The following is an 11,618-nucleotide window of genomic DNA, read 5'->3' on the forward strand; positions in this document are numbered from 1 at the left end:
CGAGCAACCTGGTCTGGTGGGAGGTGTCCCTGCCCATGCAGGGGGGTTGGAACTGGATGATCTCTAAGCTCCGTTCCAACTCCAAACATTCTGCAGTCCTGTGACCCACGGCAACTGAAGCCCTAGAAGTGCAGCAACTGGCTTCCAGTAGGCAAAACCAGGCCTTTTCTTCCACATCACCCATCTGAATTTTGTTTGGGGGTAAAATCCCACAGCAGCTGGGGCTGGAATGTCACAACCTCAATTGCTGGGATACCAAGAGGTGGTGCTCTGGGTCCGGGCCGGAACAGAGGAGCAACCTGTGGGGGGTGAAACCCTTCCCTCCCCTGAGCACATCTCCCCCTTCCCCTCCCCTGCTAATCGCTGCCAGGGGAACACCCTCCTCCTTTTCGCCGCCTCCCAAAAGCAGCGTGTCCCGGGCAGCCCCGGGGACCTGGATGGAGCAGGACATACCCGGTGTTGTCCTGGGCAGTTCCCGGCTGCTCTCCCGGGCAGCGGCGGCACCTGCGGGCAACAAAACATGGGTGAGAACCGAGAACATCCAACCCTACCCCGGCATCCCAGGAGCTGCCAGTGCCCCTTGCTGCCCAGGCTGAGGGACGTGCGCCAGGGAAGGGGAGCAAAGCTGTCCTGGGGGGCAAAGCTGTGCTGGCAAGCCAACAGCTCCTGGGCATGACTGGCTTGGAGTCAGCGACGGTAGGAAAGGGCAACAAGCGCTTCCCAGGGGCTGAAGAGGCTTCGGAGCTCTGCCACAGCCGTGTGTGCGCTCCTCGTGGCTTCTGATAGCATGTTGTTTGGGCTGCAAATACCTTTTTTTTACCGGATTCTGCTGCAGGGGGAGCAGTTTTAACAGGCAGCACCGCTGGTGCTCCCACCCCCGGTTGGGATCTGCCTGCAGTGGGAGCCTGGAGCTGGTTCCCTGGTGGTGGTGCCCAGTGTTTGCTGGGCAGCCGAGCAGCAATGCCTCTCTGCCCTCGCATCCAGGTTTCTCTACGTGCTTACAGGCTTATGGCTTCCCCTGAATATCCTGGCGTCTTCTGGGATGCACTGGCCAGGCATTCCTCAGGGATGGGAGGACGTAGAGGTGGGAGCATCCTGCAAGCCCCACCAAGCCATTTCGTGGCATTCCCTATGTGCCAGAGTGGGAGATGGCTCTGTGGAGAGGAGCCTGCTCCAGTCTTGGCAAAATCAGCCACTGAAACACCCAAAGCATAGAGGGAAGGTGCAGGAACACGCCCCAGGGTATGAAATATTCCCAAGTCATTCCATTGTTTGTGAGCAATGTCAAAGGCTGGAATATAGCCCCAGTTATACCCCCAGAAGGCTGGAATGCAGGCACCCCTCTGGCCCCTGTTACCCACACAGCAAGCATGATCAGACTCTTCCCAAGCCAAAAGCTCTGGGCAGATCCCAGATCCAGAGTTACAGTGGCCCCAAGAGGTCCTTTCACAACGCACTTGCTGCTGAATTCAGTGCTCAGACACCTCAGCACTGACACATCCTTTTTTGGTTTGTTTTCCCTGCTGGCTTCACCTCTGTGCCAGCCCCTCAAAACACCCCCAAGCCCCAGAGGAGCTGTGTGCAAGTACAACCCATGTTTCCCTCCTGCTTAAAGTGCAGGCTGGGTGGTGCAGCCCAGGCCGTGGGCAGCAGAGGGGGAGAGCTGTACTCACGGGTGTCGAGAGGGCCATGCTGAGCAGGCACAGGCACACAAGGGCTTTTTGCATCTTGGGCAGCTCCTGGGGGCAGAAAGAGAAACATCACTGGGCTTTGTCTTCCTGGAGCTTTGCAGTCCCCAACAGTCCTGGTCAGCTAGAAGCCAAAAAAGCTCCTGCCATCCCAAAGCCCCCCACGGCAGGGAGGTTATCCAGCTTTCCCTGGGTTTTGCAGTGCCCCTCAGCACGGCTTGGCCTCCCTGCACTCCTCCCAGCAGAGCAATGCTTCCACCCCAGGACACCTACTCTGACACCAGGCATGAAAGCTTCTCAGCTCACCCTTTCAGAGCAGCTGGGGTAGGTGTTTGCAACACACACTGCAGGGGCTGCTTGCACCTCCAGCCCTTCAGGCTGATGGAAGGAACTCATGAGCCGTTTCCAGCAGCGCTTCTAAGTGGCAGAAAAACACTAACTCTGCCTGCTCATAATTCTTATTTCACCCACCCACCCTGGCTGAGACTCATAGGTTCAGCTTGGAGGCTGTTTCCAGTGGCTACAGAAAAGCACCAGAAGGAAATTGAGGCAGGAGCAAGGCAGGCTCCAGAGGGAGCGACACCGGGATGCACGCAGCCGAGGCTCAGGCCATCTCCTTGCCTCCCACTCTTGCCCAGAGCGAGAGCAGGAGATGGCCTGCTCAGGGAGGGCAGAGCCCCAGGGCTGGGGAGAAGCAAGGCAAGCAAAACCAGGTAAGAAGTTTACCTTTGGCGGCCGGAGGCAGGTCCCAGCAGCAGACCCTGGAAGCTGTGCCCACTTTGCTGAAATTTAAAGTTGGCCCCGGGAGTGCAGAGCCAATCAGCTCCTTCCCGGGGACATTTGTCAGGGCTGACAGAACCCGCAGATAACCCAGGGGGAGTAATTTCTAGCTAAAAATGTGTTTGTGGTGGAAGACAGCTATCAAATGTTCCAGCTGGCTGGATAAACAGAAAGCACAGTTTATAAATATCTGTTCTGAAGGCGAAATTGCTCGATGATTAGCGCAGATCTTAGTGTGGCGCATGGCCAGCCTGGTTATTGATAAGAGGGGGTGCAGCAGGTTGTGACTGGCATGGGAAAAGCAGCAGGGCTGCTGGAAGGGAAGGGTGATACCAGCACTGAGGGGAAGTGCTGGCCAAGCTGACAGCTTTTTGGGTTTCAGCCTCAAGCCCCGTAAGCTAAACCTGCTGCAGGTGCAAAACAGAAAGGTGGTAAAAAAAAAAACCAAACAGTAAAATAATAATTTTTTTTAAGGATATTTTTCCATGCAGTGCTTGCAGGGAGACCTTCATGGCCAGCTTTGGGGTGAAAGAGGGTGTACTAGGAGGGTGTGCACAATGCAGGTCCTCTCTTCCTGCCCCGCTCTGGCTTTGGTGGCACTGCTGGTGGCCGAGGGGCTTCCCCTGCTGCTGCAGGCCTGGCTCACTGCGGGTCACAGCTCCCATCCCACCCACCACCCTGCCCTGGCCAAAACCTGGGAATCACACAGAATCACAGCATCTTAGGGGTTGGAAGGAACCTGGAAAGATCATCCAGTCCAACCCCCCTGCAAGAGCAGGATCACCTAGAGCACATCACACAGGAACGTGTCCAAGTGGGTTTGAATGTCTTCAGCAAAGGACACTCCACAACCTCTCTGGGCAGCCTGTCTCAGCACAACCACCACATTAATGCCAGAAAAGCCATCAGCATCTGGCCTCAAGTGGGAAGACAAGTTATATCCAGGAGGAAAGCTGTCCTTTCCCCCCTCCCAGAGCAGGGAGCTGTGGTGGGATGCTGCCCAGCAGGTGCTGGAGCCACCAACCAGCCTGGACCATCTCCTGGGCCGTGGCCCAGGGAGCAGCTCTGGCCAGGTGCCCAGGGAGGCTGACGTCCACAGGGCCTGGCAGGGTGCCCCGTGGGATCTGGGCCCAGCCCCCAGAAGTGCCAAGGTCCTTTGTCCATGCTGGTGCTTTGACGTCTTTTGGGTACCCCCCGGGGATGTGGGTGATGGGGCTCTCGTGTCCCCCCCGGCCAGGGCTGCCCACAGGGCTCCCCAGTGCTGCCCTGGGGATTTGGCCCCAGGGGTGCCCACCCTGCCGGCAGCACAGAATCACAGCATCTTAGGGGTTGGAAGGAACCTGGAAAGATCATCCAGTCCAACCCCCCTGCAAGAGCAGGATCACCTAGAGCACATCACACAGGAACGTGTCCAAGTGGGTTTGAATGTCTTCAGCAAAGGACACTCCACAACCTCTCTGGGCAGCCTGTCTCAGCACAACCACCACATTAATGCCAGAAAAGCCATCAGCATCTGGCCTCAAGTGGGAAGACAAGTTATATCCAGGAGGAAAGCTGTCCTTTCCCCCCTCCCAGAGCAGGGAGCTGTGGTGGGATGCTGCCCAGCAGGTGCTGGAGCCACCAACCAGCCTGGACCATCTCCTGGGCCGTGGCCCAGGGAGCAGCTCTGGCCAGGTGCCCAGGGAGGCTGACGTCCACAGGGCCTGGCAGGGTGCCCCGTGGGATCTGGGCCCAGCCCCCAGAAGTGCCAAGGTCCTTTGTCCATGCTGGTGCTTTGACGTCTTTTGGGTACCCCCCGGGGATGTGGGTGATGGGGCTCTCGTGTCCCCCCCGGCCAGGGCTGCCCACAGGGCTCCCCAGTGCTGCCCTGGGGATTTGGCCCCAGGGGTGCCCACCCTGCAGGCAGCACCCCCTGCCACCCTGCCGAGCTGCAACCTAGGTTTGGCACAGGGAGGGGGGTTGGTACAGCGGTCAGCAGCTCATTCTGCACTTGGAGCTGTAACAGGAGCTGAACACAGGTTCCCTTTCCAGGAGCACCAGGACAGGCACCTGCCGTAACCCGTGTGTGAGGAACATGGCTTTTCTTAAATGGGGACAGCCTGCCTCAGAATCCAGAGGGATCTGGTCATTCCCCATCCCTGGTGCTGATCCCCAGCTGGCCAGACCTGCCTCCCACGGGGAGGTGACTCCAAGCAGTGACCTGGGGACCAAAAGCAGAAGCAAAGCACTCATTACAGGGAGGTGCATCTACACCTAGTGATGCACGAAAAGAGACGTTAATATATTTACCTTTAATTAATATGGCTTGGTGTGTGGTCAGGCCATGGGGGGCATCCTACTGAAGAGTGGAAGACACAGCAAAGTTGTCATGGCCCACACGAGGGAAATTCATCTCAACCCTACACAAGAGCTGGCTGTGATCCCACAGCAGTGACCCTACAGATGTCCTTCTGTTTCTCAGAGGAGACTCAACAGAGGCTTTTTCCTAAGCCTTGCTGTTCCTCCCTCTTTTCCCATGCAGCTGAGCTGGAGTAAAGAGACAACCCTGAGCAGCCTCAGCACCTGCCTCCTCTCAGTCCACCCAGCACCTCAACGCCCAGCTGAGCCCAGCACAAAACCCTTTCTCACCAACAAGCTCACTTCTCTTGCTTTATTTCATTTTGATGTGCGAACTACAAAAACAAAAAAACACAAACCCAACAAAACAAACCACCAAAAACCCAAAATACAAACAAACACACCACAAGCCTGGGGACAAACCACCTGCTCTCACCACCCCGGCACGAGGCGTGGGGCTGCAGGGAGCCCCTAGGAGGCAGGATCCTGAGTGGGATGGGGCAGGTGCAGGTGGGGGGCGGCACTAGGGCCACCCCCACCACTGCCTCACTGGCTATAGTAGTAGTCCTGGCCGTACACGTCGTAACCGTGCCCCTTGTAGTAGCCATACTCGTCCTCGTAGGCCCGGTAGGTGTCCCCACGGGAGGACTCATCCTGCTCCACGTAGCTGCCCTCTGTGGTGCCCTCGTCCCCCCGGCCGTGGCCTCCAGCTGTCACCTCATACTCCCACTGCTCCCCAGCTGTGGTGGCCTCTGTTGGTCCCCCATGTCCCATGGTGGTGGCCTGGGACAGCCCCTCTTCGCTGGTGGTGCTGGCGATGGTGGTGGCTTCGGTTTCCTCCTCCTCTTCCTCCTCTTCTTCTTCTTCTTCCTCCTCCTCCTCCTCTTCCTTCTCTTCCTCTTCCTCAGCTGCACCAGTGCCCTCCTCAGCCACTGCGGTGCCGTTGCCAGGAGGTCCTTCTGCTCCCTCAGTGGTGTTGGTGCTCGTGCCGTTGATGCCATTCTCGTTCTCGGCTACCTCTTCTTCCTCCTCCTCTTCTTCCTCCTCTTCCTCGTTCTCGTCACTGTCTTCATTCTCAGAGTCATCCCCCTTGCCAGCAAAGCTGTTCCTGGCCCCCTTCAGGGGCTCTTGGCAGCCCTTGCCCTGGTTGGGGACACACACAAGACCACAGCATCAGCTGGCTCCCAGGAGGTTGCAGCTTCCCAGCGCCACGGGCACAGCTGAGCACCCCCCCATGCCTTGAGTGCCCAGCCTGCCTCTTAGGGGGGGCCCTTCTGACCCTCCAGCCAGCTCAGCACCCAGAGCTTGGCCCAGCCAGGGGCACCTTGTGCAGCAGAAGCCCCGCTCCCCCAAGCAGCGATGAGGTGTGGAGCACCCCATGGGTGCAGGTGAACTTGCAGTGAACATACCCCCTTCCTGTGGGTGCTCCCCTTCAGCACCCCCAAAAAAAACAAACCAACAAACCCACACCTGCTGGGGGATTGAGACCTGGCTGTCCCCAGGGGCTGCTGCAGTGGGATGGCCATCTGCCTTGGTGCCAGGGTGGAATGGCTTCTGCAGGGACAGAGAGAGGACAAGGGCAGGTGGTCAGCAGCAGGGGTGGGGCACAGCCAGGAGCAACCCCACATGGCATTTGGACACAGCTCCGAGTTCCCTGCTTTCCCACGGGTCTCACCCCAGGCTGAAAAAGAGAAGGTGCTGCCCAAGCCATGACATTAAAAGCCAGGGCCTTCTCAGTGGTGTCCAGTGACAGGACAAGGGGCAATGGGTGCAAACTGGAGCACAGGAGGTTCCACATAAATGTGAGGAATAACTTCTTTGCTGTGAGAGTGACAGAGCCCTGGGACAGGCTGCCCAGAGAGGCTGTGGAGTCTCCTTCTCTAGAGACATTCAAACCTGCCTGGATCCTGTGTGTGCTCTGAGTGACCCTGCTCTGGCAGAGGGGTTGGACTGGGTGATCTTTCCAGATCCCTTCCAACCCCTGAGATTCTGTGACTGATTTTGTGAAAAGTGATGGTGGCTGGAGCTGGGTGTTCCCATCCTGGCTACGCCTTTTGCTTGGCAAAAGCATCTCGAGGTTTGCTTTTGAAGCTCCCTCTCCCAGTTTGCAACAAACGGAGGGAGCCACAGGCAACACTCCACATGGACACACAACCAGCACGGAGCCATCAGCACCGCTGGGCCCCAGAGACCACCCACAGCAGAGAGGGTCTCTCAGCAGGGTGTGTGGCAGCCCATGCCACCAAAACAGGCAAGGAACAACCCAAAAATGCAAGAACCTGGAGCCACCACTGAGTGGTGGGGCAGCAAACCTTGTCCCCAGCCTGGTATGAGGAGCTCCTGCCACTGACAAATGAACCCAGCTGTGGAGGGGAGAAGTGGGATCACTGCCATGCCTGCCCCAGGCCATGCCCAAGAGCAAGGACACTCACCCTGGCCTTTTGGGCCAACTCAGAGACTTCAAATCTGTGTGTATCTCATACCCAGGAAAACCCAGGGTGTTCTCCTCCCAACTGGAGAAGCAACCAAGTGGCACAGTGCAGCAGGCTCTGCTGGGATTCTCCCCCTCTGCTCTGGTGAGACTCCACCTGGAGTACTGGGTCCAGTTCTGGAACCCTCAACACAGAAAGTACATGGATCTGTTGGAGAGGGTCCAGAGGAGACTACGAAGATAATCAGAGGGCTGGAGCAGCTCTGCTCTGGAGACAGACTGAGAGAGTTGGGGTGTTCAGCCTGGAGAGGAGAAGGCTCCAGGGAGACCTTAGAGCACCTTCCAGTGCCTGAAGGGGCTCCAGGAAAGCCGGGGAGGGGCTTGGGACAAGGGCTTGTAGTCAGAGGACAAGGGGGGATGGATTAAAACTGGGAGAGGGGAGATTGAGGTGAGACATGAGGAGGAAATTCCTGAGTGTGAGGGTAGTGAGACACTGGCACCGATGATCTCTAAGGTCCCTTCCATACCAACCCAAACCATTCCACAGTTCTATGCTCCAGCAGCTGATACAACAGTGCTCTTCACATCCCTATAATGGACCTTGGGGCCCTTCAGCAAGATTTACCTTCCTGCCCACTCCCCACCAGTGAGGGCTTGCAGGGAACTGGTGCCCTTGAAACAGAAGGGGCAGCCCCAAACAGCAGCTGCCTTCCTGCATGTCACCTCATTGCTCCCTTGGGAATAAAATGCCCCCTTTGGCTTCTTCCACTACCTTTGGCTTCCCATGCTCTCTGGGGCTCACAGTGGTCTGGGAGAGCAATGGGCAGAAAGAGACAAGCTGCAGGGAGCTGCAGGGACTGGGTGCCTGGGGGACAAGAGCCACCCTGTGCTTCACCCCCTGTCCCAGGCAGGTCTCCAAAGGGGGTTTGAAAGCCAGATGCCCAGGTTTAAAACCCTGTTAGAAAGACCCCTGAATCCAAAATCATTAAATGAAAGCAAATGAACAGTGATGGGACCAGACCTGACATGCAGTTTCCAAGCCAGCCAGGAAGCCACATCCCTTTCTCCAAGTGAACCTCCCTGCCTCTTCCCCACTTGGCCCATCCTGCTCCTTTTTCTGACTCACTGAAAACAGACACCTGGAAAGTTTGTCTCAGGGTTGCTTGGTGCATCCCCTGTCCGTTCTCTTCTCTTTCTTTTTTTTTTTTTTTTTTTAAAAAAAAAGGAGCAGAAAAAGGGGAAAAAATAATTAAAAATATGAAAACCAAACAAGCAAACAAAAAGCCCAGAGCAGAACAATCCAGTTGTGTCCAGAGCCGGGGCTTGGGGGCGGAAACCCAGCCGCAGAGGCTGATGAGCAGAGGCTCCCAGGCCAAAAAAAGGCTTCCAAATTCCCGTCTGTGTGTTTTGCAGGCTGCTGGTTTGCTGTACTCACCCTCCCTTCCTCCTCCTCCTCCTCTTCCGAGCCGTCCCCCTCTTCCTCCGATGAGTCACTGCCCTAAGGAGAGGGAGAACCCAGCAGTGGTCAGGCTGGTGGGGCCCCACCTGCTGTCCTCACCGGTGGCCTCAGTGGGGCCAGTGGCCATTCAGGGCCCAGCCCCTGCTGCCACCTCGTTTGGGAGCCAATAACTCAGCCTTGAACAGCCCCAAATTCCCCCTTTGGTGGGCTGTGAACCAGCAGCACCCACCTGGTACCGCTGCTGCAGGGGGTGCAAGTAGGCGTGTCTGTACAGGTAATACCGGTGCCTGCTCTTGAACACCTGCCAGGAGAGGAAGTGGGGGGGATGGGGGTAAATCCCACCAGTCTGGGACTTGGGTTCAGGAGTGACCACAAACCATCCTTGCCCTGGAAGCCAAGCAGCAGGTGGTGCTGGGCACACAGGGGGAGGGGGTGGGGGGAACCAACCCTACCGCGTTTTCATCCGAGTCGTCCAACTTGGCCCGTCGCAGCCAACTCTTCACCTGCAGGAAAGGCTGGGTTGGCACGTGCCCCCCCCGCCCCCACCTCCAGCCCCAGCAAGACTGGGGGGTCCCCCTAACACCCAGCACTCACCGAGAAGGCACATGCCATCCCCACCAAGCACGTGAAGACCAGGGCAGTCCTCATGGCTGCTTTCTCTGGGAACAGCAAAACACAGCGACGGCTTGATGTGCAGCTGGAAGGCACTGTCACTACCCCAAACCATACAGGTGTTTGTGTCCACCCAGGTGAACAGAGAAGAGAGAGGCTGACCTCCAGACACCTCTCAATACACTCAACCACTCCAGAGACCCAAGCCTTTCTTATTTTGACAGATCTGCATCAATTTCCATGAGTACATAGAAATACTTGCCCCTCTGGAGTGAGTCCAGAGGAGGCCATGAAGATGATCCAAGGGCTGGAGCAGCTCTGCTCTGGCTGGGAGAGTTGGAGTGTTCAGCCAGGAGAAGAGAAGGCTCCAGGGAGACCTTAGAGCACCTTCCAGTGCCTGAAGGGGCCTCCAGGAAAGCTGGGGAGGGGCTGTTTACAAGGGCTTGGAATGATGGTATGAGGGGGTAATGTCTCTGAACTGCAAGAGGGTGAGTTTAGGTGAGACATTAGGAAGAAATTCTTCACTATGAGAGTGTTGAGACACTGGACCAGGTTGCCCAGGGAAGCTGTGGAAGCCCCATCCCTGGAAGTGTTCAAGGCAAGGTTCGATGGAGCTCTGAGCAACGTGGTTTAGTGAGAGGTGTCCCTGCCCATGCAGGGGGGTTGGAACTAGATGATTTCTTAAGGTCCATTCCAACCCAAACCAGTCTACGACTCTATGATTTTGTTTTTGCAAGAAACCACAAAATACCAGTAGAGCCACTTTCACCCAGCAGTGGATGCATTGCTTTCCCTGAGCTGGACTACTTGCTCCCACCATAGAATCATAGAATGGTTTGTGTTGGAAGGGAACTTAAGAAAATAATCTCATTCCAACCCCCCCTGCATGGACACCTCCCACCAGCCCAGGCTGCTCAGAGCCCCATCCAACCTGCCCTTCAACACTGCCAGGGATGGGGCAGCCACAGCTTCCCTGGGCAACCTGGGCCAGGCTCTCACCACCCTCACACTCAAGAATTTCCTCCCCATGTCTCACCTCAATCTCCTCTCTCCCAGTTTCAATCCATTACTGGAAGAGGGGAAATTCAGGTTAGACATTAGATTAGTCTCTCCTGCGGTCCCATGGCCTATAAGAGAGTGGGGGAAACCAAGCCCTGCTGGAGCTGCCCCAGGAGCAGGCAGCAGGAGCACTGCCCACTGCAGCCACCCTCCCTCAGCCCTGCAACCTGCTGGGCCTCTGCCCAGGGATCAAGGAATTGCATTGCAGAGACTTTCACCTCATCCAGGAAAAAAAACAAACAACAAGTAAGCAAGTAATTCAGTGTATATAACTGACCTGTTCTACACCCTGCCCTTGACAAAAAGAGCCTTGGCAAGGAACCAGCATCAGGAACCCCCTGAAGGGAAGGCTTGGTCCTGGGCAGTTCTGCGCTGCTTTCCTTCCAAGCCCCAAATCACAGCCTGCCCTCCATCCCGACCAGAGGAGGGAGCAGACCTCACCATTCACAGCCTGCCCCCCAGGCTCCATCAGCCCCACTGATCTTCCTTTCTCCTACCCTTCCTCCAGCTCGACCAACCAGCAGCTGTGCTTGAGGTTTAGGGGGGAAGGAGGGGGAGTTGATATTGTATTGATCTGCAGTTGAAGTTGCCCTGTGTCCCTTAAACACAGGCTGGAGAGCAGCTGGTCACACAGCAGCTGCCCCTCCAGGAAGCCTCAGACCCAGGGAAGGGCTAAAAGCAGCAGTCAGACCCTCAGGGAAGGGCTAAAGCCCCCCCAGGGAAGGGCTAAAGCCCCCCCAGGGAAGAGCTAAAAGCAGCAGCCAGACCCTCCAGGAAAGGGCTAAAAGCAGCAGTCAGACCCTCCAGGAAAGGGCTAAAGACCCCTCAGGAAAGGGTTAAAGACCTCCCAGGAAAGGGCTAAAAGCAGCATTCGGACCCTCCAGGAAAGAGCCAAAGACTCTCCAGGGAAGGGCTAAAGACCCTCCAGGGAAGAGCTAAAGACCCTCCAGGGAAGGGCTAAAGACCCTCCAGGGAAGAGCTAAAAGCAGCAGTTGGACCCCCCAGGGAAGGGCTAAAAGCAGCAGTCAGACCCCTCAGGAAAGGGCTAAAGACTCCCCAGCAGAGGTCTAGAGGCAGCAGGCACCCCCTCATCAAGCTGCCCCCCCCAGCCCCCCCCAGAGGAGCAGACAGGCCCCCCAGCTCCCCCTGCCCAGGGGCCGCCCCTCCAGCCGCCGGCAGAGATTTCCTCCAGCCCTCGCTGCCAGGTTATAACGTCTGGGTTTGCCCCCCCCCACGCCCGTCCCCGCCCCGC

General features: G+C 57.1%; 1 protein-coding gene across 1 annotated transcript; it reads right to left on the reverse strand.

The window, feature by feature from the left end:
- Nucleotides 1–5,351: 5,351 nt before the first annotated feature.
- IBSP (integrin-binding sialoprotein) lies at nucleotides 5,352–9,343 on the reverse strand. Its single transcript, XM_009993776.1, has 6 exons — nucleotides 9,290–9,343; nucleotides 9,148–9,198; nucleotides 8,925–8,996; nucleotides 8,672–8,734; nucleotides 5,726–5,948; nucleotides 5,352–5,689 (listed from the first exon to the last, which is right to left on the reverse strand). Exons 1-6 carry the CDS (start codon nucleotides 9,341–9,343, stop codon nucleotides 5,352–5,354), a joined length of 801 nt encoding a protein of 266 aa, XP_009992078.1.
- Nucleotides 9,344–11,618: the final 2,275 nt, after the last annotated feature.

Source organism: Chaetura pelagica, unplaced genomic scaffold, assembly GCF_000747805.2.
Source record: "Chaetura pelagica isolate M959 unplaced genomic scaffold, ChaPel_1.0 scaffold210, whole genome shotgun sequence".
In the NCBI taxonomy this organism is placed as follows: domain Eukaryota; kingdom Metazoa; phylum Chordata; class Aves; order Apodiformes; family Apodidae; genus Chaetura; species Chaetura pelagica.

Coding starts and splice junctions, on each gene's coding strand:
- IBSP (XM_009993776.1), bottom strand. CDS start 9,343: ATGAGGACTGCCCTGGTCTTCACGTGCTTGGTGGGGATGGCATGTGCC. Junction 5,949..8,671: donor AGGAGGAGGAGGAAGGGAGG/GTGAGTACAGCA, acceptor GTCCCCAACCAG/GGCAAGGGCTGCCAAGAGCC. Junction 5,690..5,725: donor CACCGCAGTGGCTGAGGAGG/GCACTGGTGCAG, acceptor AAGAGAAGGAAG/AGGAGGAGGAGGAGGAAGAA.